This window comes from Salmo trutta, chromosome 6 (genome assembly GCF_901001165.1).
Source record: "Salmo trutta chromosome 6, fSalTru1.1, whole genome shotgun sequence".
NCBI classification, from domain to species: Eukaryota; Metazoa; Chordata; class Actinopteri; order Salmoniformes; family Salmonidae; genus Salmo; species Salmo trutta.
In genome coordinates this window covers 19956845-19984362 of record NC_042962.1, presented here as the reverse complement: position 1 = coordinate 19984362, position 27518 = coordinate 19956845, and the positions used below count along the sequence as shown (strand labels likewise).

General features: G+C 41.7%; 2 protein-coding genes across 2 annotated transcripts; one reads left to right on the top strand and one right to left on the bottom strand.

Annotated features, from left to right (window-relative positions):
• Nucleotides 1-7241: 7241 nt before the first annotated feature.
• Nucleotides 7242-20377, bottom strand: zfhx2 (zinc finger homeobox 2). Its single transcript, XM_029755665.1, has 5 exons — nucleotides 20235-20377; nucleotides 18158-18316; nucleotides 14876-14930; nucleotides 10401-14599; nucleotides 7242-10106 (listed from the first exon to the last, which is right to left on the bottom strand). Exons 1-5 carry the CDS (start codon nucleotides 20238-20240, stop codon nucleotides 9705-9707), a joined length of 4821 nt encoding a protein of 1606 aa, XP_029611525.1. The 5' UTR covers nucleotides 20241-20377; the 3' UTR covers nucleotides 7242-9704.
• Nucleotides 20378-21129: 752 nt separating this feature from the next.
• On the top strand, nucleotides 21130-23253 carry thtpa (thiamine triphosphatase). The gene is made up of 4 exons (XM_029755666.1): nucleotides 21130-21255; nucleotides 21480-21555; nucleotides 21947-22501; nucleotides 23023-23253. The coding sequence occupies exons 1-4, from the start codon at nucleotides 21250-21252 to the stop codon at nucleotides 23121-23123; spliced, it is 738 nt and encodes a 245-aa protein (XP_029611526.1). The 5' UTR covers nucleotides 21130-21249; the 3' UTR covers nucleotides 23124-23253.
• The last annotated feature ends 4265 nt before the right edge of the window (nucleotides 23254-27518 follow it).

The window sequence follows — 27518 nt, the reverse complement described above, 5'->3', positions numbered from 1 at the left end:
CGGGCGTAAACTCGCAATCTTATTACTCAATTAAGCATTGTAGACACACCTTCTACCGTCATTCGTTGTCGTCTATTGGATATATGGCAGCACATTTATGCCTTCTTACCAATTTCGCCTTACACTTCAAACTCGGATTCGATTAGAAGTATGTCAATCACAAAGCCCACCCAATTTGTCTTTCGACCTATGACTGTATTTTCATTAATTCTCCGCTACTCCACTAGCACAGATAGAACAATGAGACAGATATTTCACCGGATGTATACATGTGAAGCATCCGCTTGGCATTTGCACAAACTACCAAATCTGGTATTGAGGAAAAACCCAGTGGCCGGCAACGGGAAAGATGGAACATTCTGCAAAATTTCTCATCGATTAAACGTTTGATCTCAATACAGTTTTCTGTTACCAAAACTATAATATGTTATGAACAGAGTGGACAAAGTCTTGTACACTTTACCCTTTGCCAATATTTTGTTTTAAATCACGTTAATTAGAAGGAGTGCAAAGGCGAATTGAGTTATTGCACACGCGCACTTCACAGAGTAGGTGTTCCCTAACGGAAATAAACCGACGCATGCTAGAACGGGCCAAAAGGCTCTCGTTTGCTCGTGCTTGGCTCTTCCCACCTCCTTGCTTGTTCTGCCCACTGTGACTAATTCTTTCCCATTGGAAACGACAGGCTGTGGTCTATCTTGGTTTAGTTATATAAATATTTGCTGCTAGCGTGACACCTTCGAGTCAGGTAAATCCACCTCAATCAATGACCTATCTTTAACAGCAATACACACTTTCAATATTAAAATAATAAAAATGACAAAAATTCTCAGAAATGGTGGGGATTGATGTTACTGCAAGAAAAGTGTAGTGAGATAAAGTGTTGTGAATAAAGCACAGCTAAATGTTTACCATGTAATTTATACAGTTTGTTTTTATTAAACTACCAGATCAGGTTGGGTTACAGATTAGGTTGTAATCTAGAAAATAAATGGCTGGATGTGTAATAACTGTAAATATCTAACTGCTGACGACCAATGTATATTGAGAGCTCCTCACAGACGCAGTAGAACTATCATCAGTTTATGCTACTGCATCCATGTGCCCAGACCCCACAGGCCTATCCAAATTATTTTTCACAAAGGCCCTATAGGTATTTCACCTCTGCCACCAGTGTAGCCGACTGATGTACACATAAATACTGTAGTTGGGTGCTATCGTACTATCCTGCGGTCCAGAGAGGAGAGCTCTACCATCCACACCAACAGCCCAGGGGCCTCATTTATCAATCATGCGTAGACACAAATCTGTGCGTAAACCATGCGTGGGATAATTTCCAAGCAAAATGTGAGATTGATCAATATGACCGTTTGCTTGTGTGTGCATACATTTACGCACAGCCATGACCATGTGTATGCACAGTGCCAAGTGGTGAAACTGTTTGTCAAACATAGAATGGGGAAAAGGTGTTGAAAATGTGTGAAATTGTGAGAGTAGGCCTAATAATTAAATAATTTTTAGATTTGTGAATTCATGCAACATACTGTATCTTAACAGGCTATGTATAATTTGACCCCATCAGTACATTTGTTAAGATAATAATCCATATAAAGTAAAGTATTTTGTTCAATTAGAAAAGGTATTCCCAAACTGGGGTTCGCGTAACCCAGGGGTACGAGCAATGCCGTCAGGGGTACGCCAAATAAAAATGTTATTCAGAAAACTGACTTTTTTTCCCCCACATTTTCAAACTGTCTATTTATATTTTCCAACAGGGCTATACATTTGGGTGAGGTTTTTTTCTCGCCTGAATAGCCTCGTTTCACTGCCAAAAATAAAATGAAACCATCTAGCGTTCAGCGAAATAAAAACACAATGTTAAATACAGGTAGCCTAGTCAAATAATTAACATCCAATCACATTAACCGTTACTCTCTCGTGGGAATTCCACTAATGTATGTAGCCAAAAGTAGCTGCTGCTCATTCTGTTTGCTCTAAAATTGATAAATGGTTAAAAAAAGTAAGGCCCGCGTCCATAGAGACACATACCAGCTCTACTGATAGTACTGCTACTACCAGCAGTACTACTACACCTGCACCTGTTGACGACACAAGTTGTTCTGCTTCCATGAACACATCCAATGCTAGCATCAGTAATTCTACATTTGTTGTTAGCCCAGCTAGCATGGACACTGACAGTTGTGAATCTGATGCAGCCGAAGAGCTACTGCCCCCTTACCCGGGAAAGCACCGAACAACAGACAGGGACGTTGGATCATCGAAGAGGCGCAAATATGATGAGAACTACAATGATTTGGGGTTCACTTATATTGGGAGTAATGCCTTTCCTCAGTGCCAGTGTGTTATATGTGCAAAAGTACTATCTCACAACTCGATGAAACCTTCACTCTTGCGCAGACATTTAGAAACAAAACATGCCAATTTGAAAAATAAGCCACAGGAGTTTTTTGAGCAAGAATTAAGACGACTTTCAAGTAATTAGACAAATATAAAAGCAACAGATACCATTAATAAGAAGGGGCTAGAAGCGTCTTATATGGTGAGCTACCGAGTGGCTAGGACAGGCAAGCCCCATACTATTGTGGAGGACTTAATTTGTCCTGCTGCCACGGATATGGCTGGGACAATGCTGGGGGAAAAGGCCAAAAAAACTATACAGACAATGTCTTCATCAAATAAAACTGTTTCACGATGCATCAGTGACAAGGCAGGAGATGTTTCGAAACAATTACTGCTTCACATACAAGCCAGTGAATTCTATGCATTACAGCTGGATGAGTCAACAGACGTGGCGGGCCTGGCACAGCTCCTGATATACTCTATGTCTGTTACGTTTATGGGGGGTCAATTAAGGAAGACATCCTCTTCTGCAAACCACTGGAGAGGATATTTTTAAGGTACTGGACAGCTTTGTGACATAAAATGGACTTTGGTGGTCAAGATGTGTTGGTATCTGTACTGATGGCGCAAAACCCATGACAGGGAGACATAGTGGAGTGGTAACACCTATGCAAGCAGTTGCTTCTGACGCCACTTGGGTACATTGCAGCATCCACCAAGAGGCTGTTGCTGCCAGGGGAATGCCTGACAGCTTGAAAGACGTTTTAGACATGACAGTGAAAATGGCAAACTTTGTTAAAGCAAGGCCCCTGAACTCTCGTGTATTTTCTGCACTATGCAATGATATGGGCAGCGACCATGTAACGCTTTTACAACATACAGAAGTGCGCTGGTTATCAAGAGGCAAAGTATTGACATGTTTTTTTTAACTGAGGAACGAGCTTAAAGTTTTCTTTACTGACCATCATTTTCACTTGTCTGACTGCTTGCATGATGACGAGTTTCTCACACGACTGGCCTATCTGGGTGATTTTTTCTCTCGCCTGAATGATTTAAATCTAGGATTACAGGGACTCACCACATTTATATTCAATTTGAGGGACAAAATTGAGGCTATGATTAAGAAGTTGGAGCTCTTCTCTGTTTTCACTAACAGAGACAACACACAGGTCTTTTATGATTTTTTGTGTGCAAATTAATTTACGGACAATGTCAAATGTGATATAGCGAAGCACCTGAGGTACTTTCCAGAAACATATGACACAAACAACTAGATTCATTATCCCTTTCATGCACTGCCTCCAGTCCACTTATCGATATCTGAACAAGAGAGGCTCATCGAAATTGCAACAAGCAGTTCTGTGAAAATGTAATTGAATCAGAAGCCACTGCCAGATTTCTGGATTGGGCTGCGCTAAGAGTATCCTGCCTTGGCAAATCGTGCTGTTAAAACACTCATGAACTTTTGCAACCACGTACCTATGTGAGAATCGTACCTATGTGAGAGTGGATTATCGGCCCTCACAAGCATGAAAACGAAATACAGGCACAGACTGTGTGTGGAAAATTATTTAAGACTGATACTCTCCAATACAACCCAACATTGCAGATGTATGTGCATCCTTTCAAGCACACCCTTCTCATTAACCTGTGGTGAGTTATTCACAATTTTTGATGAACAAATAAGGTTTTATATAAAAAGATGGTTAAATAAAGATTGAGTATTATTATATTGTTATTTGTGCCCTGGTCCTATAAGAGCTCTTTGTCACTTCCTACGAGCCGGGTTGTAACAAAAACTCATTATTGTGTTTAATACATTTATCGTATGTGGCAGGCTTACAATGATGGCAAAAAAAACATTTGAGAGTGCACTGACCCTGGTGTTAGAGGGGGTACGCAGCTGGAGGTTGAATGTTTGAAGGGGTACGGAACTATAAAAAGTTTGGGAACCACTGAATTAGAGGCATGTGTGAAAGTGAAACCATTTTTAAAGACTGAGATAATGGGAAATAGAATGCGAGATGGCTGGATCTTGCTTTCTTGGAAGATTTGGCACACGCTACATTTAGCAGAGAGCGCGTTTTTGGAGACAGGTGGGGCTTTTTTTGTAGTACAGATTGGCTCATCAGATATCGTTTGCCAAAACCAATCTTATAAGATATTTCCGAAGATTTAAGACCTACTATAGACAGGCAAACACATGCCATTCCGGTGCACATTAAAGTGCTATCCAGTGGTGGAAAAAGTACCCAATTGTCATACTTGAGTAAAAGTAAAGATACCTTACTAGAAAATTACTCACGTAAAAGTGAGTCACCCACTAAAAGTATTTGGTTTAAAATGTACTTAAGTATCAAAAGTAAATGTAATCGCTAAAATATACTTAACTACCAAAAGTAAAAGTACATGTATAAATGATTTAAAATTCCTTCTATTAAACAAACCAGACAGCACGATTTTCTTGTTTTTTACATTTACGGATAGCCAGGGGCACACTTCAAAACTCAGACGTCATTTACAAACGAAGAATTTGTGTTTAGTGTGTCTGCCAAATCAGAGGCAGTAAGGATGACCAGGGATGATCTCTTGATAAGTGTGTGAATTAGACAATTTTCCTGTCCTGCTAAGCATAAAAAAATGTATCTAGTACTTTTGGGAGTCAGGGAAAATGTAAGAAGTAAAAATACATTATTTTCATTAGGAATGTAGTGAAGTAAAAATAAAAGTTGTCAAAAATATAAGTAGTAAAGTAAGGTACAGATACCCCCAAAAACGACTTAGTACTTTAAAGTATTTTTTACTTAAGTACTTTACACCACTGGTGCTATCCATCCAAGGGCTTTTGGCAACGACACTTTTCAGCGGGAGCTAAAAAACATCCCTCGATGATCCAATGTTTCGGATGCAATCATCAGCAAAGCGAACTGTAACATGCCATTTTTATACACCATAGCACAACAGGTTTAATTAAGTCAAGAGGGGATCAATGGGTTCCCAAATATGAATGGAGCAATAGACAGCACCTACATCGCCATAAAAGCACCATCCCAAAACGAGTTTAACTATGTGAATAGAAAAGGCTTCCACTCTTTATGTGCAGGTGATAGGTTATGTGATGCGCAAAAGACGCTGCTGAATGAGGTGGCAAGGTGGAACGCACGACTCGTTCATTCTGCAGAACAGCAACGTTGACCTATACACCTACAGGAGGTAGCTGTTGGAGATGGATGCTTATTGATGAGTGGTGCCTAGTCATTTGAAGTATATTTGCCAAAGCAACTTAATTGTCCTAATGGTCCACCTGGATGTGCACCGGAGTGGCATGTGTTTGCCTTCTTAAAGTAGGTCTACCCTATTAGATTGGTTTCTGGAAATTATATCTAATGAGCAAATCTGTACTTTCTGCAGAAAAAGTCCCACCTGTCTCTTAAAACATGCTCTCTGCGAAATGCAGCGTGTGCCAAATCAAGCAAGATCTGCCATCTCTCATTCAACTTCCCATTATCTCAGTCTTTCGTAGTATTGTAGTATGGATTATCGTAACAAATGCACTGATGTGATCAAATTATACCGAACAAAAATATAAACGCAACATGTGAAGTGTTGGTCCCATGTTTCATGACCTGAAACAAAATATCCCAGAAAATTTCCATACACACAAAAAGCTTATTTCTCTCAAATTCTGTGCACAAATTTGTTTACATTCTTGTTAGGGAGCATTACTCCTTTTCCAAGATAATCCATCCACCTGACATGTGAGGCATATCAAGTAGCTGATTAAACAGCATGACCAATACATAGATGCACCTTGTGCTGGGGACAATAAATGGCCACTTTAAAATGTGCAGTTCCGTCACACAACACAATGCCACACGTCTCAAGTTAAGGGTGTGCAATTGGCATGCTGATTACAGGAATGTCAACCAGAGATGTTGCCAGAGAATTTAATGTTCTACCATAAACTGCATCCAATGTCGTGTTAGAGAATTTGGCAGTATGTCCAACTGGCCTCACAACCTCAGACCACGTGTAATCATGCCAGCCCAGGACCTCCACATCCGGCTTCTTCACCTGCGGGATCATCTGAAGGGGGACGGGTGCTGAGGAGTATTTATGACTGTAAAAAAGCCCTTTTGTGGGGAAAAAAAAACGTATTCTGACTGGCTGGGCGTTGCTGCCAAGTAGGTGGGCCTATGCCCTCCAAGGCTCACCCATGGCAACACCCCTGCCCAGTAATGTGAAAACCATTCATTAAGGCCTATTGAATTTATTTCAATTGATCGATATCCTTATATGAACTGTAACTCAAGTAAAATCTTTGAAATTGATGCATGTGCGTTTATATTTTTGTTCAGTATATATAGCATGTCAAAGATGCATTGCATTCACAATGAAAAAACAATGACATCAAAAAAATTGAATTACTCCTCCCAATTTCACACATTTTAAACATATTTTCCCCATTCTACGCTTGACAAGCAGTTCCCTTCATCCTACACTTGGCAATGTGCTAACAAATGGTCATGGCGATGTGTACATTTACGTACACTCAAGCCAAAGTTCATAGAGAAATTTCACTGCTTGGAAATTATCCAACGCATGGTTTATGCAGATTTGTGCCTACATATTATTGATTAATGAGGCACCAGGTTCCTGATGGAGACAGAACTCTCATTACCATATAACTAGTCACACCTTACATGCAGCAGAGTACAACCATGGCAAAAAGTCAGCTATGCTATACTTTCATCATGAATTTACAAATACATCAACTCTTTTGGCTATGATAACATGTAGCCTATTACAAGACACTAGTGAAATTAATTTACCAAGCAATGAACCTGGTTGACATACCCATAACATGCTAAGTAGACTGGTTTTGTTGTTCAATTTATTTTATTTGTTTTCTGTATACCAAAAGAAAACAGAATGGGAGATCCAACACAAAATGAAAGTACAAGTGAGGAAAAATATAAGCTTCGTCAATATTCTAAACATCTTTTAAAACACACTGCCACCATTATTGTTCAATATTCATACCAATACCATCTTTCTTGTGAAAAGAGGCATCATTAAAACCGTTATGGTTCAATAATAATCAAAACCGTGATGAGAGTAATGATAACAATAGCAGAAGTAGTACAGTTATAACAATTGTGATAATCAAGTGACAATGAAAAATGATTAGAATAAAAAGCAGATCTCCATAAAACTTATCTACCTTGGACAATGCAACATTGGGTAATCCCATACTTGAAGCCCTGCAACCCAGTCCTTGTTTTAGACAAATGCTACAGCTCCACACCATTAAAAAATGATTAGTAATTATGGAGGACATTTGAAAACTTTTAGTCGTTGAGCCTAATAAAAGTGCCTTCCTCATGTTGTGAAGGCTGAAATGCATTAATCTGTAGCTCATGGTAAAAATGTTGGACTGGCTCAAGTGTCAAGCCATGGGAGTTACTTTACAGTTTGCATGAAGAACATCTCTCCTGCTCTCTGCCAACCTCAAGATTGCTTTTTGGTTTTTTTAAATGACAGAAAGCAAAAGGAAGGGTAACTTTGGAATATCAGTTTTTCGTAATATATTTCTTTTAAAAAAATCATTTAGTTTAGCATTTTGTTAAAACTATTAATAGTAACATTAATAACAATAATATACAACATAAAACCGAAGGGAAACATATTTAGTAGTTTATGTGTCCTTCAAAACAGCACCTTCTTTGTTAGCTCCGTCTTGACATTTTGTATGTCCCTATTGCTTACAAAAGGTGACTGGAGTACCAAACTGACTCCCTTCTCTTGGTTTCTGGGCAAGTTGCATTATTTCTACCCAGTACAAAGATGACGAGTATTAGCTTGCAACCACATACGTTTCAAGACAAAAAAAATACATAAATTAAACCTCCAAAATTCAAACCCTGTTCTTTTCTTAGTCAAGTCTTTTTCATTTGACCTCCACAGGAAGTTGATGTATATTGACGGTTATAAGCAATAGCACTTGTTCCAATCTTATGCAATGATCCGTTGTGGATATTTTCATTGACCAAATAAGAAAAAAAGGGAGGAAACATACAATTTTCTTGCTCCACATACTCATTCAATAGATCTTGCACACCAGTAATGAATTAATAGATTGGAAATAATTTAACAATAGTGACTGGACTAAGACTCTCCTTGCACGGCATTAAGGTCTGATCCATTTTTTGTTTGGAGTTTAATAAGCCAAAACATACCTTTTTTGACAGACTGCAACAAAACAATGTTTCAATTTAATTAATGTGACTCACCATAAGACATCCAACATGCGCATATTTCATTAAGTAAAAATACGCTCTGCATAAGAATGCTTAAGAATAAAAACGTTTCATACAATGTGAAACGCATCAAAGTGCTGTATAATGAGAGTCTGCCCTCTTCAGCCTCTTCTCCCCCCGTCTGTAGAGGATTGTCATGAAAACAGAGTGGGTTGGTCTCTAGTCCCATAGGGATCTAGTCAAAAGTAGTGCACTATATAGGGAATATGATACCATTTCAGCTGCAGGCAATGTGCTAACAGGAGGGGATAATAATCTGTTCAGTTTAACAGGCCAATTCTAGTCACAACCAGTTAAAAGTACCTTTAAAATCCAAGTAAAAGTGAAATACACCATCTGACTGAACACACTCCACCTGTATCCTAACAAAAAGTTGGGGATACAGATAAAATCAAGACCGCTTTCATTCAAAGCCACTAAAACAGAGCTACTTCTCATTTGTTCTGGTCAAATCTATCCATGTACAGTCAATCCCAGCAGTCCCAGTCTTATGGGATGCAGTTGGACTAACATGACTTGGGAAGGAGTATACTGTGGGAAATGTAATATCAGACCCAGTCTCAAACACAAGTGCCTGGTCCACTATTAAAACTTCAATTTCTAGGAGCACTTATGAGGATAAGAATCTTGCAGTCAGTCATATAATGGCCTAATCGTTTTGCATAAGCAGTCTTCAGGGGATAATACACAAGTATTGTAAGAGTAATTTTAAGGACAAGGATGAGACAAGGATTATAACTGCAGACCAGGAAAATATCAAAGGGGACTGGTACATGTTCATCAGTCATTTGATAACTTTTGATTAAGCGTGAAGCAGTGTAACAATAGTGTATCCAAATGAGTCCAGTTTGGAAACAAGAACTCGGCAGAAAGACATCCAAGGAGAGGGAGAAAGGGCAACCGGGCCTTTCCAAACATCGGAAACCAAAGAATATTAGCTTGGAAGACCAGTGCCCAATTTTTGTTTCTTAAAATGTAAGGAGCCCAATGGGTCCCGAGTCTCTACCAGCACCGACGGGTGCCTTAGCTGGTGCTGCTGGCTGGGGGTGGGGTTGGGGAAGCTGGAGGGTCCTCTACAACAGACCCTAAGGCGGAGACAGAACTGGACCCGGTATCAGATCCGTTGTTGATGACGGTCGCCGGCTGGCCAAAGTTAGTGGTTCTCAGAGTGGCTAGATGTCGAGGGGAGAAGACATGGGATCTTGCTGCTGCTCTGGACTCAAAGCCTGCATTGCAGGCCTCGCACCTGCCTCTCAGCATCTCTCGACCTGCTGGCTGGCCCCTGGCTGGGGGAGAAGATGGCTCCAGGACCGTCAGCTGAACCGGTTTGGGAAGGATAGGACGGTGGGCTCGCAGAGCATTATACTGCAGATAGCTGCCTGAGCTCATGTCAACCTTCTTGGAGGGATCTGACGACACTGGAGACTAGAAGAGGGAGAGAGAGGGACAGAGAGACAAAGACATTACTCCAACAAAAAAGGTTACTGGTGAGTTACCTCAATGTACATATACACACTTCTAGACAAGGAGCAAAGTTTTAGGGACGGTTGCCCAGACACAGATTAAGCCTAGTCCTAGAACAAAAATCCTGCACAGTGGAGATCTCTATTGAAATATCTTTTTAATCCAAAACTAGGCTTAATCTGTGTCAACTAGCCTTTAAAGTAAAAATAACTTCACACACCAATGCATAGCATACTGTACAGTCAAATGTCTCACCAGTTTCTCCTGCTGCAGCCTCCAGCGTTTCTCCTTGGCGCGGGTATTCTGGAACCAGATCTGCACCACCTTGAGTGGCAGCCCCAGCTCCGTCCCTACTGCCTCACATTCCAGCGCGTTAGGGTGGGCGCACGTCTCATAGCAAGACTGCAGGATGGACAGCTGCAGACAGGACAGGTGTGTGCGCGGCCTGCGGGTGGTGGAGTGGTGCAGGAAGCTTCCCTCCGACGGAGCAGTCTTGGCGATGGTGACAATGCTGACAGTGGTCTGAGGGCTTGCGCTTGCTGTTGTGGTGGTGGTTGCTACGGTAGAGGCAGCAGCAGAAATATTGAGAGCAGTGGTGGCAGCAGTGGCGCCAACAACTGTGGGAGCACGGGGGGTTGACAGACCCAACTGTTCCCTAGAAAGCTTGTTGATCTTAAAGGGGCCTTTGGCCGACCAGTAGTTGAGCCCATTTTGTTTTTGAGATGTCGCAGCAAGGGACTTGCTAATTGGAGTGGAGGGCATTTTTGGTACCATGCGGTTAGTGGATCCAGGCCCTGCTAGTGGCTTCTCTTGGTTATGTTCATCCACTTCTTCATCAGAGTCATTTTCCCCAACATCCTCTTCAGGTGCATATTTGGGAGGGGGGCAAGGCGGGGTAGGACGGGTCTCCTTGGGTACGACAGGGAGAGATAGAGCGATGCTTTTGGGGGCAATTTTGACCATTGTGACATTGTTTGTCACCTCCATTTTGGTCTTTGGCACTGCAGACACACTGCTGCTCACGGAGGAAATGGAAGAGGCCACCTCCTTGGGCCTGTTAGGAACTTGGTTTTTGATTTTGACAATTTCCTCTTTCACCTCAGTCTTTGGGAGGGCCCGTACTGGATTGGCTACAGTTGAGACGCTACTGTTGGTGTTTGATTTCGGGGTGCTGGAGAAGATGGGTTGTGACAGTGGCCAGGTGAACTTGATGAGCGGTTTGCCCACTGCTGCCAGAGTGCCATCACTGACGAAGCGAACCTCACCCTTGCGCTCCCTAGCCCGCATGTTCTGGAACCAGATCTGTACAACTTTCTTTGGGAGATGGACCCACTCTGATATCTGCTCAAACTCATGTTTCCCAGGATTTGGATCTTTGAAATAGCAGCCATAAAGCACATCGAGCTGCTCAGCCTGGATGATGGTCCTGGAACGTCTCATGTCCCTGTACCGTCGTGCTTTGGGCCTGCCTTTCTGGTCCCTCTCCTTCTCTTTTTCCCTCTCCCGCTCCTTTTCTCTCTCAATGATGGAGGTGTTCAACCTCTCTGCTGCCCGCATGTAAACAGTGCTGGCCTTAGCCATGTTATTGCCACGGGCAAAGCCACTGCTGTTGGACGCTGCTTGCTCAGGTTTGAACTTGACCACACCGAGTCTCCCTTCCTCAGGTAACCCAAAAGCTGTGGGCCTTAGACCTAGCCCGTCAAGCAGACGGCCCTTTTGTGCTGAAGTCTTGTCACCCATGAGAGAGGTGGAAGAAGCAGATGTTGAGCTGTGGCTTTTCCTGATGCTGAGATCTAAAGCAGCCTCACAGTCTCCACCATTAGACATGTAGTGGGAGGTGTGGGTATGAAGGGAGAGTGGTGATGTAATGAGAGGGTCAGAGAACCGGGTGATGTTAGGAGGGTTTGGAAAGGCAGGTACTTTGCCTCCATCTCCTTCTGCAACTCCAAGCCCAACCACTGAGGGAGGGAGAGAGAGAACATAGGGGCTAAGGAATTGAGTAGAGAATGGAGCCAGGGACAAAGACAGAGGGAGGGAGTGTAGAATGCCACTTGGAAGCCCTCGATGGTCAATGGCGATGGAAAGTTGGGAAGGAGGATCAGCTTGGGCCTCTAGTTCCAAATCCACGTCGGGGTCTAATCTCTCCTTCTTGACCTCCACCTCCTCCCGCTCCAACTCCCTCTTTCTCTTTCTTCTCTTTGCTCTCTGAGATGCAGCCTCCTCGTCATCATCGTCATCCTCGGCATCTGAGAGAAACACAGTGGTGGAGCGCAGCACCTTTCCTCCTCCCGAGCCCTTGTCTCCTGCCAGTTCTACCAGAGCCTCCTCTTTAGCAGGGCTGCCTGGCCCCTCCCTCATGGAGCCACTCAGGCTGTCCTCCTCACTCACGATGACAGAGGTGTAGAATTCTTCATTGTCTGAATCAGAGGCCAGACACGAGTCCCCTTGGCTCTCCCTCCCCAACTCTTTCCTCCTTCCTCCACTATTGGACAGATCCATTGCGTGACTGCCAGAGGCCTCACCGCTGTCCCTTCCCTCAAGCATATTTATTGTAAGGGCACCTTCCTCCTCTTCGTTATCGAGACGGTTGTATCTTTTACCGTAGGCTGCAATGCTGCGCATGTGCCCTGCGCCCCTAGCTTTCTGCTTTTCTTTGGCACGTCGGGCATCAGTGAGCCACTTGTGTACCTCCGCCTCGGTGAGCCCCACCTCCCTGCCCAACGACTCACAGTCATCACGGGGAGGACTGGCTGCGTCAGCCCCACTACGCGACTCCAGAAACGCACGCAGAACCTGTATCTGGAACTCTGACAGTATCGGGGGCCCTGGGGAGAAGTGCCGAGCCCTCAAATTAGCATGGGGATGAGTTGGATCTGATGAGTTGGAATTTAAGGCGCGTTTAAAGGGGCTCAATTTTGGTGACAAGACAGAGGCACAAGGACTTGTGCCAACTTGAGATTTTTGAAGGGTACAATCAGGGATAAGCATAAGATTTAAAGTGGTAGGACTTAGGCTTGAGTTGCTGGTAACAGACGGTGAGCGGTCAATACACTTGTCAATGTCCTCCCCTTTTCCATCTGCAGAGTTCCCTTCGTATGTTGTGCCATCTTTCATTTCATTATCTCCATCTATCCTACATGACTCAACCCTGTTATTTTTCCTTACTAAGGCGCTGATGAGCTCTTGTGCATATCCTTCACTATCCTCCTCACAAATCTCTCTTTCTCCATCACATTCCAAGGGCCAATTTTTCCCCTTCTCAGCCTTAAGTGACCTTTTCTCCTCAATTGTCATCTCATTCGTCTCTTCCTTCAATTTGCTCTTGTTTGTTTGGTTGTCTTCTGAACAGGTTTGTGTGGTTGCTTGGAGGCCGACAGCTGGCCACTGGTTCTGTAAGCTACTGAGTCTTTGGGCCAGGATAGCTTGCTGGGCAGCATTGAGACCTAGAAGGGGAACAGACTGTGTCAAAAGCTCTGGGTTTAGACTCTGGCTTTGTGTTTGGAGCCCATTCACGATAAAGGGCATGAGCATCTGATGCTGGGGTATGAGCTGAGGTGTGGCTGTGGCAGGGGACGACCCAGCCGCAAACAGAGAGGGGAGGAGGGAGTGCGAGAGAGAGCTTGGGCTGGACGTGAGGAGGGTGAGAAAGGCAGAGACTGCCTGAGCAGAGGCTACAGGGGAGGAAAGCAGCGAGGGAGCCGGCTGAGTTTGAATAGGTTCTCCGTCTTTGGTAGTCATTGCTGCTGCTGTCAGGCTTGCCGGGATGACACAATTGCTGCTGGTGGTGCAAACCAACTGTGCAGTGCTGCCCCCAGAGGTAACAACTAAGTTAGTAGCCATGTTGTTAGTTCCCGAATTTCCAGTTCCACTGTTGGCAGAGACTCCTGCATTTCTGCTGCGGGTCTGATGCAAAACAGATTTCAAATGACTCTCCAGGGTAATGGCATGGTTGTAAGAGACTCGACACACAGCGCACTGGTAGGGCTTGTTTGATAAATATGGCCGAGACAGAAAAGGGACTGAGGGAGCAGGGGTGTCATTTTCGCCACCCTGTTTTAGGGATCCTGTTCTCATCCGTTGCACATGGGATGCAGAGTTGTAGTGAACACACAATGTGGTCCTGGTAGGAAAAGCCTCTAAGCACGCATTACATTTGAATGGACGGCTGTCATCGCCATCAGCCATTACACCATTTTTTCCTGTGGACTTTTCATTGTCGACAGGTGTTTGTGTGGACTGATCTATCTCCTGATCCGACTCCAAGACAACTCCACCTCCCTCCGGGTCTTTCACTCCGACTTCCTTATCCATCTCTTTATCCTTGTTGCCAGACCCAATGAGAGTGTGCCTACTGTTGTAATTCTGCTGGGGTCCTTCAGAGTTCTCATTATTTTGACATGTGTCTGAGAGGGAGGCTGAAACTTCTAAAAGCTTCAGTTGTAATGATGCAGCATCTGATGTGAAGCAGAAAGACAAGATATTTCAGCAGATGTTTTGGTCCATGGAACCCTGACAGATCCTGATTAACTGACAACACAAATACAGTCATAGCATATTGATACTTTAAGGTCTAAACCTTCAAGGGACAGGCGTTTACAATGAACACAAGCTAATTGTTTAGGCTACTCAATATGTCAATGTGCTTGTATCTATTCAAAAAATGCATAACTCAAATTCATAAAGACAGTGCAAAACCATAGGTAGTGCTGTTAATCAGAGGACAAACTCACCTGCATCATGCTTAACATCGGTGTCCACTCCACTCGCCCCCTGTTTGGGAGCAGCCTGGTAAAAGAGAGAAGAAAACTAACATTTTACCTTAAGACTCAATTTTGCTGACACAGGAACCCACTAAGCCACTGCTTAGTGCTGCAGTCCAACAAGAGAGCATCTTGGTATAAATTGGTGACTCATTCTATGATTCTATGACCTGCCAACCCTGTCCAACTTTTTAGAGTACCAGACGTGCGCGGCAAATTGGAGATTCAACTTGCGGCACAGAATGCGCCGAATTGGGGTTCTCTTTCCCCCAGCACGCTCGTGCGCACGCGGTTTGAGTCTGATCGCAATTTTAGAATTGTACCAAATCAAGTCTACAAAAGGTTGGAATACTTTGACAGCATTCCATTTACACAGATGGTAAAAATCACTAACAAGATCTAATTAGAAAGAACACAAAAGGCCTTTATTCTTTGAGTTTTTTTATTTTATTAAACAAATAAGTTAGTCTCATGTTGCATGATCCTCGTAATGTTGTGGAAAATACAACTAATGGGACGCAAAATGAAATGTATATCACACTCGCAAATGCAACAAGTTATTATTCGTATTTGAATTTAATTTCTTTCACTAGCAAATGCGAGTGAAGTGCTGGCACTTTAGAGCCCACTGAATGTCCATCTTATGTTTGCTTGAAACAATTAGTGTTTACCTTTCCACAACACATGGAGTCGAAAAGAGATTTGTCCATGTGTTTACATACAGCTGACAGTCGGCAAACTCAGCATCACAACAAACAGGAGGGGCAGACACGGGGTAGCTACGTCCAATAATGATGTATTCATCTCCATTGACAAACTCTGTACGTGTGTTGCCACTCGAGAAACGGGATGTTAAATTTACTCAGTGATACATTTTCTGTTTTAATGAAGAAAAAAAACAGGCCCTATTCATTACTTTTAACTCAGATCTCGTACCTGCGTACATGGACAGAGAATTGCGTAGTAGGTACGCAAAATGCGTGCATGTTGGAAGGTCTGTATAATAATGCACTAAATAAAGATTTGGCACATTGCACACGTTACATATCATGAAATACAGTACCAGTCAAAAGTTTAGCAACACCTACTCATTCAAGGGGTTTTTCTTTATTTTCACTACTTTTGACATTATTATTCTACAATGAAGACATCAAAACTATGAAATAACACATTTGGAATCATGTAGTAAACAAAAAAGTGTTATATTTTACATTTCAAATTCTTCAAAGTAGCCACCCTTCGCCTTGACAGCTTTGCACAGTCTTGGCATGCTCTCATCCAGCTTCATGAGGTAGTCACCTGGAATGCATTTCAATTAACAGGTGTGCCTTGTTAAAAGTTAATTTGTGGAATTTCTTTCCTTCTTAATGTGTTTGAGCCAGTCAGTTGTGTTGTGACAAGGTAGGGGTGGTATACAGACGATAGCCCTATATGGTAAAAGACCAAGTTCATATTATGTCAAGAACACCTCAAATAAGCAAAGAGAAACAGTTCATTACTTTAAGACATGGTCAGTCAAACCGGAAAATTTCTAAACTTTTACACTTCCTTCAAGTGCAGTCGCAAAAACCATCAAGCGCTATGATGAAACTGGCTCTCATGAGGACCGCCACAGGAAAGGAAGACCCAGAGTTACCTATGCTGCAGAGGATAAGTTCATTGGAGTTACCAGCCTCAGAAATTGCAGCCCAAATAAATGCTTCACCGAGTTCAAGTAACTGACATCTCAACATCAACTGTTCAGAGGAGACTGCTTGAGTCAGACCTTGATGGTCAAATTGCTGCAAAGAAACCACTACTAAAGGACACCAATAAGAAGAAGAGACTTCCTTGGGCCAAGAAACCCAAGCAATGGACATTAGACCAGTGGAAATCTGTCCTTCGGTCTGATGAGTCCACAATTGAGATTTTTGGTTCCAACCGCCGTGTCTTTGTGAGCAGATGATTACGCACGTGTAGTTCCCACTGTGAAGCATGAAAGTGGTGTGATGGTGCTTTGCTGGTGACACTGTCAGTGATTTATTTAGAATTCAAGGCACACTTAACCAGCATGGCTACCACAGAATTCTGCAGTGATAAGCCATCCCATCTGGTTTGTGCTTAGTGGGACTATCATTTGTTTTTCAACAGGACAATGACCCAACACACCTCCAGGCTGTGTAAGGACTATTTTACCAAGAAGGAGAGTGATGGAGTGCTGCATCAGATGACCTGGCCTCCACAATCACCCAACCTCAACCCAATTGAGATGGTTTGGGATGAGTTGGACTGCAGAGTGAAGGAAACTCATCCAACAAGTGCTCAGCATATGTGGGAACTTCAAGACTGTTGGAAAAGCATTCCAGGTGAAGCTGGTTGAGAGAATGCCAGGAGTGTGCAAAGCTGTCATCTAGGCAAAGGGTGGCTACTTTGAAAAACTCAAATATATTGATTTGTTCAACACTTTTGGTTACTACATGATTCCATATGGTGTTACTTCATAGTTTTGATGTCTTCACTATTATTCTACAATGTAGAAAAGAGTAAAAATAAAGAAAAACTCTTTAATGAGTAAGTGTCCAAACTTTTGACTGGTACTGTATATTGAGGCAAAATTAGAAAGTAGCAAAATATAACTCAATTGAATGAACATTAAATGCTTTTAAATATTCTTGAATGATATAGGTCTAAATAGCTTATACTGTAGGCTATTTATCTTTTAATGCAGTCATCTTGGTTTCCTTTGAAGCATATTTTTATCCTTTGCTTGTTTGTAACAGTTAAAGACATTTGCAACTTCGTTGTGAAGTTAACAGTCAGAGACAGAAACATCTTGATTCTATGTTTAGTGGAGATCTGTGTATAAAGTGGCGCGGTACACAAAAAAAAACTGCTTATGATGCAATTAGCTGTTCTACGAGTGGTCTAAGGCAGTCTGTAAATAACAAGCGTTTTCAAATGCAGCTTTAGTAACGATGGTTTTGGGAAACAGATCGAAGATTTAACAATGTTCTTACAAAGATTGTAAGTTAGTTAAACTTATTCTTAAGAGGCTTTTGGGAAACGTTCTAAAATCCTACAATAACATATACAAACAACGCATGTACAATAATTGATAATGTATTATGTTTGACGTCATCCAAGAATTATTAATTAAATACATCAACATAAAGACACAAAAGTCAAGTTTTGTTGACTCGTGCGATGTAGTCTACATGGGTAAAAAAAAAAGAGAAACACTCGTCCAGAATGAACTTGCATTGCGCTACTTACAATGTCCAGCAGCTTGTCTACACAGTTAGGAAGCACACTATGCCCATCATTCAGGTGCAGAGCAAGGGAGCCCCTGTCTGGTAACCCTTGTTGACACAGGGGGCACAACCACACCGCCACTCTGTTGCTGTCACCGCACACTGTCTCACCAGACTCCTCCTGCAAGATCAAAATGTATTTTAGTGGTATTAAAAATATTGCTTTTAAATCATGACCATGTCCAGGGGTGTTTCTCGGTAGAACCAAAATAAAATAATCTATACAGTACAAATGTTTTCAGTAAGTATGTTGGAAATAAAAATAAACCTAAACAGAAAGTAATCCAAGTTCAGCCTCAATATAGATAATTAAGTATTAGATAACAGAAATAGATAGCCTAATTGTTTAGGCTACATTAGACCTACCCAAAATAGTATCAATTAAACTTGGTCCAAATCAATTAATAAACTTCAAATTAAATTCCTCTGAGGACTACCAATTAACAAATTAACAGAGTGCAATAAAAATACTTTATATTTCTGACATGTAATTGCAATGTCATGTGACACGAAGAAACATTTAAACCAGTTCAATTAAAATGTAAGTGAATGGCCTGATTATTGACCTTGACCAGCATAAACTGTCAGCGACTAGCATGATATTTAGGGTCATGCAAAACATATGTCGCTTTATAACTAATAAGCGAATAATGGCCATTTGAACATCATACACACACTAACGTTAACAAAATAGCCTAATGGCCAACATACCTCACCATGAGAACTCAATGCAGTATTGTCCTTTTCCAATGCTACTCGGCAGAAATTGAATTTTGTGATTAGGTTTAACGACTTACATTGTCGCTATTATTAAGATCTAAATTTGAATACTACTAAATTAATCGAGGCGCGATAAAAACAAAAACAAATCCCAAATACCAACACTTGTATTTGCCCACTTCCGTCCTCACCAATTATCTAGCCGTGCCCAGAAAATATCGTTTTACCAGCAAGGTTGCATGATTATTATAGTTGAGAAAGTGCAGTGAGTAATAAAACATAGTTTAAGGCTTTATATAACAACGGTGTGGATAAAAATGCCCAAATGCTCGTGATTCTTTAGCTAATTAACGTCCAACCTAATTAGCTACGCCGAAGTGTTGAATCAATTAGCTAGCAAGCTAGCTAACGTTAGTTAGCCAAGCTATCAACGTCGCAATAGTTGTTTCTAGCTTATGTTATGAAATGCAAGAAACACACCAACTCTGTCCTGCAATTATAAAGACGGTTAAAAACAGAGACTCGAAACTACGTACCGCATTGTCTATTCATTAACGTTGCGAAATTAAACAAAAGGACCAAAATAACAGTCGTGGCACTTAGCCTACTAGCTAACAAGAACTTAACCCGTCGCTGTCAACCTTCCTCAACTAGTCTGAAAAAAAAAAATAAGCCCAGGTGTACATGGCTACACATTCGGAAGTATACCGATCTACTACAAATATATACACTGTAGGCTTTAGTTATTCCGTCCAAAACATCGGCCTCGAGTGCTTCCTTTATCCCTCGGATTGTGGGCTGCCAATCGGGGATCCAGTATTACACCACCCGCTGCCTGCTCAACAGCGCAAATTGAGGCCTACATGGACTAAGCTATTTAATTAATGAATATGGGTTCCCTTTACAGATGTGTAAAAAACGGCGCGCCCCCTACTCCCCCACCATTCCACAAAACCTTGATAACACATTTTAATGATCTACTTCATTATACAAAATATTTAGTATTCATGAACATCTTAACAACCATTTTAGATGGCTTCGTGAAATAATTGACAAAAGAATCAAATGCTAAGCTACTTGAAACAGACTACTTGCACACTGCGCACAGCAAAAGGGGTGGTGGGGTGAAGAGAAACGGACGGAGGTTGAAAAGTTTGGAATTTAATGTTCGAATCCGGTGAATAGAACCATTGGATATACAACATTCATCGCTCGATTGAAACTATCATTTGCACAGCAATCTTTCAAACACACAATCGCAATTAAGCAAACGCCAATATCGTTTAATTAACTTCCGAGCAATTAGCTAATGCATTTACCTGCATGGTCGTCGCTCCAGCGCACGCTTCCTCTCGCTCTTTAAAACTGAAAAGTTTTCTCTTGCTCGCCCTCCCTCGCCTGTTCTCTCCCTCACTCAGTCGCCCTCTCTCTTTCCCCTCTTCCCTCTAGTAAACACACGACAGCTCCCCCCAAGGCTGATTTCAGACATTCAGCAGGGAAGAATACATTTGGCGTCAATATAAAACCTTTATGTAACAATATTAGTTGATTCAAATAGCCTAATATTTGTCTCGTCGAGCCAGTTCTGCAGTTTAATGTAATGAAGCATGATGAGAGGGCTTCTCCAGAGTCATGTCCCTTGATCTGAAAAAGCATTTGTAGAATTCAATCAGCCAGATTGAATCAGAATGCATACCCAAAATCCTGATCCTCTATGGGGTCATCAGATTAGGATGAAAATAAACAAGCTGGGCGAACAGCCTACAGATTGAAATGTTAAACAATCACAACATGTATAGGACATGTATCTAGACAAACCGTTGCGTAAAGTTTTACATTTACTTATAATCATGGTGAGACAATATATGTCTTTGATTAGAGCTATTTGGTCTCTGGTAAATTTCTCAGTCCATCAATAGGTTATTGAATGAGATTGGCATTTTCCAATTAGGCCTAATAGGACCCCTGTCCAATTAGGACACTTGTTACAGTATGTTCACCAAGCCCTTTTATATTACTGTACATCTTATTGTGTAGTACTGCATGACAATAGTTTAATTATTCACGAAATATGGGGGATTACGGTTATAACAAAGATACAAATAGTATAGATTATAGGTTTAAAAACGGTACTACAGTGGTTTTCCAATTTATGTAAAGTAATTGTTCTGCGTTATTATGACGGGCTATGATGCTCGGGAATGCAGTAAGCACCTAGGTGTCCACACTGCGCCTGTCTAAAATACTTGCGGCTGTCAGTGATTTAGTGAAAGCTCAAGCAACAATCTTGAACCTATTTTACATGACTGTTGAATCGGTAATAGCGGTCGTTAAATGGAGGTGAGGGGTAGCCTATATGAAATGTATAACGCTAACGTACTAGTCTAGTGTTACTTCTGCACGCGCTCTGTATTTATTACAGATCGTAGCTACGTTTCCACACGGCAGCAAGGCCAATATTGGGACCATATACTATTTCCCAAATGGAATTTATCATGTGTAGTTGTTAGATTAATTTATTTCACAGTGAGCATTTTGATGCTGATAAATTTGTGTCATTACAGAGTACAATGAGTGTGGAAGTGGAGAGGAAATTTGTCTGTGACGATGACATTCAGAAACAATTGGAAGAGATAGGAGGTGTGTAGCCTCCAAGTTGTACCATTGTGCCCAGAGGGCATCTCCATAACTACATTTTATATTAAAAACACAAAAAAATATGATTGATGTAGGCTACTTACAATATAGAATACACCATTTTAATGTATAATGTGGGCTAACTACTAGATTAATTATAGTGGAATGCTGCTGATGAAGGTTGGTAAAGAAAGCTCAAATGTAGACTACAATGTTAATTTAGTTTTATCGGGACAGATTTTATTTTTAATACTTACTTGATATCATTTCTCAGTATACTTACAAATTAAAAACAAAATTGCATCCTTTTCAGCAGTGAAAATTTTCATTCAAACAATATGTAATACATTTTCTCTGCACCCTTCCCTCTTTCTTGCAACTTTTCTCTCACCAGCGGTGTGTATTGGTCAGAAACAATTCCAAGACAAGTATTTTGACACCCCAGACTTCCTTCTCACCTTGAGAGATGTGTGGTTGCGTTGTCGCCAGGGATGTTGGGAACTCAAATGCGCCACAGTTACGAAGGCAGAAGACAGAGTGGGTGAGCCTCAGAAGGCAGAACTGTGTTCACGCTATCAGGAGATAACCAATCTGTCCCAAATTCAGTTGAAAGTGAGAGAGGTCATGAAAGAAGGTAATGGGGAGAAAAAAACTGCCAACCAGACGCACCCAGTGGTCGATCAAGACACACCCAAAACTGAAGGTGCAAAGAATTGCCCCACAGGGAATGAATCCTGGCTGATGGAGCTGAATCTGGTTTGCTTTGCAGAGTTTACAACACAGAGGTGTTCATTCACTTTTGGGGGGGAAGGAGATGAAAGTGGAGTGCGTGTAGACCTTGACCAGGCCGACTTTGGCTATTGTGTTGGGGAAATTGAGGTTCTCGTGCCAAAGGGAGAAGATATTCAGTCTGCACTGAGGAAGATTGAAAAGACTGCCCAAAGACTGGGTGAGCAGGGGATGCTGGGTATCAGTCATTTATGCACTTTATGCACATTTATGCATTATTCTTTCTCTTTTAATTTTCATGGTAATGGTTGTTTCTGCCAGAAAGCATGCATCATACAGATTGATGGCATATATGTATTGTACTAATGTCTTCTTAAAGATAATTTGGTAACACTTTATGTTACAGCATGGAATAAAATGGTAATAACATGGTAATAGTAAAAGATGGTTGGAAAAAGGGCTCTGTATATTGTTACCCCTTATACTATGGCACAAAGTATGTGGTGTAACCCTAAAATAAGAATATAATTATACTGAAATTACGGGGTATCTGGGCAAATAACGTTTCAATGTGAGTAACTATAACTTGTTACCATATCATTACCATGTTATTACAACTTTATTCTGTGCTGTAATGTCACATCTTACTGTTCATTTTGTATTTATATGTTATATTTATGTTAGAAATATTTAATATTTTCTTTATTTTTCCCTATTTCACCCTCTCCCCCTCATCTTTAGGTCTGTCTGGCGATCAGAGGGTTCAAGGAAAAATGGATGTGTACCTGCAAAGATACTGCCCAGAACACTATGCAAAATTACTAAGTGCACATATATTGTAAGAAATAGTAGCTGGAAGGTAGCTGACTTATGTAATTGAAAATTCTGCATGTCCTTAACTTTATCTAATTCAAGTGGTTAACACAAAAATGATGGTCTATTTTTGTTATTACAATAAACAATGAAAAGTTATTATGGTTGGTGCCCTTGATTTTGCTTTCACAAGACTTCATAATTTCATAATCTCATATGTCCTGCTATGCTGTTTGGGTGTCACTAAGATCCTAGATCTTAGTGCCGCTTTTGATACCATCGATCACCACATTCTTTTGGAGAGATTGGAAACCCAAATTGGTCTACATGGACAAGTTCTGGCCTGGTTTAGATCTTATCTGTCGGAAAGATATCAGTTTGTCTCTGTGAATGGTTCGTCCTCTGACAAATCAATTGTAAATTTCGGTGTTCCTCAAGGTTCCGTTCTAGGACCACTATTGTTTTCACTATATATTTTACCTCTTGGGGATGTCATTCGAAAACATAATGTTAAATTTCACTGCTATGCGGACGACACACAGCTGTACATTTCAATTAAACATGGTGAAGCCCCAAAATTGCCCTCGCTAGAAGCCTGTGTTTCAGACATAAGGAAGTGGATGGCTGCAAATTTTCTACTTTTAAACTCGGACAAAACAGAGATGCTTGTCCTAGGTCCCAAGAAACAAAGAGATCTTCTGTTGAATCTGACAATTAATCTGGATGGTTGTACAGTCGTCTCAAATAAAACTGTGAAGGACCTCGGCGTTACTCTGGACCCTGATCTCTCTTTTGAAGAACATATCAAGACTGCTTCAAGGACAGCTTTTTTCCATCTACGTAACATTGCAAAAATCAGAAACTTTCTGTCCAAAAATGACGCAGAAAAATTAATCCATGCTTTTGTTACTTCTAGGCTCGACTACTGCAATGCTCTACTTTCCGGCTACCCGGATAAAGCACTAAACAAACTTCAGTTAGTGCTAAATACGGCTGCTAGAATCCTGACTAGAACCAAAAAATTTGATCATATTACTCCAGTGCTAGCTTCCCTACACTGGCTTCCTGTTAAGGCAAGGGCTGATTTCAAGGTTTTACTGCTAACCTACAAAGCATTACATGGGCTTGCTCCTACCTATCTTTCCGATTTGGTCCTGCCGTACATACCTACACGTACGCTACGGTCACAAGACGCAGGCCTCCTAATTGTCCCTAGAATTTCTAAGCAAACGGCTGGAGGTAGGGCTTTCTCCTATAGAGCTCCATTTTTATGGAATGGTCTGCCTACCCATGTGAGAGACGCAGACTCAGTCTCAACCTTTAAGTCTTTACTGAAGACTTATCTCTTCAGTAGGTCCTATGATTAAGTATAGTCTGGCCCAGGAGTGTGAAGGTGAACGGAAAGGCTGGAGCAACGAACCGCCCTTGCTGTCTCTGCCTTGTCGGTTCCCCTCTTCCCACTGGGATTCTCTGCCTCTAACCCTTTTACAGGGGCTGAGTCACTGACTTACTGGTGTTCTTCCATGCCGTCCATGGGAGGGGTGCGTCACTTGAGTAGGTTGAGCCACTGATGTGGTCTTCCTGTCTGGGTTGGCGCCCCCCCCTTGGGTTGTGCCGTGGCGGACATCTTTGTGGGCTATACTCGGCCTTGTCTTCGGACGGTAAGTTGGTGGTTGTAGATATCCCTCTAGTGGTGTGGGGGCTGTGCTTTGGCAAAGTGGGTGGGGTTATATCCTGCCTGTTTGGCCCTGTCCGGGGGTATCATCGGATGGGGCCACAGTGTCTTCTGATCCCTCCTGTCTCAGCCTCCAGTATTTATGCTGCAGTAGTTTATGTGTCAGGGGGCTAGGGTCAGTCTGTTACATCTGGAGTATTCTCTTGTCTTATCCAGTGTCCTGTGTGAATGTAAATATGCTCTCTCTAATTCTCTCTTTCTTTCTTTCTTTCTTTCTTTCTCTCCTTCTCTCGGAGGACCTGAGCCCTAGGACTACCTGGCATGATGACTCCTTGCTGTCCCCAGTCCACCTGGCCATGCTGCTGCTCCAGTTTCAACTGTTCTGCCTGCGGCTACGGAACCCTGACCTGTTCACCGGACGTGCTTGTTGCACCCTCGACAATTACTATGATTATTATTATTTGACCATGCTGGTCATTTACGAACATTTTAACATCTTGACCATGTTCTGTTATAATATCCACCCGGCACAGCCAGAAGAGGACTGGCCACCCCTCATAGCCTGGTTCCTCTCTAGGTTTCTTCCTAGGTTTTTGGCCTTTCTCAGGAGTTTTTCCTAGGGAGTTTTTCCCAGCCACCGTGCTTCTTTCACATGCATTGCTTGCTGTTTGGGGTTTTAGGCTGGGTTTCTGTACAGCACTTTGAGATTTCAGCTGATGTACGAAGGGCTATATAAATAAATTTGATTTGATTTGATTTGATAGGCCTAGTACATGGTATTCAACCACTTCTAAAGAATAATGAACTACCACCCTGTCCACTTGCAGAGTCACTGAATGATAATCACATCTGCCATTCAGCATGTTTTGGATCCACTTTTGCTGGAGACATAGGATGATTGGGAATGGGAATGTCTTCCAACCTCTTATCACCATAGGGTGTGGTTGGTCTTCTCCTGCTTACCAACCTTGAAAAAAACAAATAAACTAATACCATTGAGTTAGTATAGTATATAATTCCCTTGCAAAAATGAAATACAAGACATATTTATAAAAAAAAAGATCATCTGTGCAATCATACATTTAAGATAGTTGTGTACCTACAGTTGAAGTAGGTCGGTTAGGACATCTACAATGTGCATGAAACAAGTACTTTTTCCAACAATTGTTTACAGACAAATGATTTGACTTATAATTCACTGTATCACAATTCAGGTGGGTCAAAAGTTAGCATACATTAAGTTGACTGTGCCTTTAAACAGCTTTGAAAATTCCAGAAAATGATGTCATGCTCTAGAAGCTTCTGATTGGCTAATTGACATCATTTGAGTCAATTGGAGGTGTACCTGTGGATGTATTTCAAGGCCTACCTTCAAACTCAGTGCCTCTTTGCTTGACATCATGGGAAAATCAAAAGAAATCAGCCAAGACCTCAGAAAAAAAACTTGGAGACCTCCACAACTCTGGTTCATCCTTGGGAGCAATTTCCAAACGCCTGAAGGTACCACGTTCATCTGTACAAACAATAGTACGCAAGTATAAACACCATGGGACCACGCAGCCGTCATACCGCTCAGGAAGGAGACCCGTTCTGTCTCCTAGAGATGAACGTACTTTGGTGTGAAAACTGTAAATCAATCCCAGAACAACAGCAAAGGACTTTGTGAAGATGCTGGAGGAAACAGGTACAAAAGTATATTTTTCCACAGTAAAACGTGTCCTATATCAACATAACCTGAAAGGCCGCTCAGCAAGGAAGAAGCCACTGCTCCAAAACCGCCATAAAAAAAGCCAGACTATGGTTTGCAACTGCACATGGGGACAAAGCTCGTACATTTTGGAGAAATGTCCTCTAGTCTGATGAAACAAAAATAGAACTGTTTGGCCATAATGACCATCGTTATGTTTGGAGGAAAAAGGGGGAGGCTTGTAAGCCGAAGAACACCATTCCAACCGTGAAGCACGGGGGTGGCAGCATCATTTTGTGGGGGTGCTTTGCTACAGGAGGGACTGGTGCACTTCACAAAATAGATGGCATCATGAGGGAGAAAAATTATGTGGATATACTGAATCAACATCTCAAGACATCAGTCAGGAAGTTAAAGCTTGGTCGCAAATGGGTCTTTCAAATGGACAATGACAAAATGGCTTAAGGACAACAAAGTCAAGCTATTGGAGTGGCCATCACAAAGCCCTGACCTCAATCCTATAGAAAATTTGTGGGCAGAACTGAAGAAGTGTGTGCGAGCAAGGAGGCCCACGAACCTGACTCAGTTACACCAGCTCTGTCAGGAGGAATGGGCCAAAATTCACCCAACTTATTGTGGGAAGCTTGTGGAAGGCTACCCAAAATGTTTGACCCAAGTTAAACAATTTAAAGGCAATGCTACCAAATACTAATTGAGTGTATGTGAACTTCTGACCCACTAAGAATGTGATGAAAGAAATAAAAGCTGAAATGAATCATTCTCTACTATTATTCTGACATTTCACATTCTTAAAATAAAGTGGTGATCCTAACTGACCTGACAGGGAATTTTTACCGGGATTAAATGTCAGGAATTGTGAAAAACTGAGTTTAAATGTATTTGGTTAAGGTGTATGGAAACTTCTGACTTTTAACTGTATATCTATAATAAACTAAAAATATATATTTTTAAGAAATATTATCAAAAACAAATGTATAGCAGCCATATGAGATTATGAAATCAAAATGTTATCCTAAAACTAGCATATTTCCAGTTTTGTAA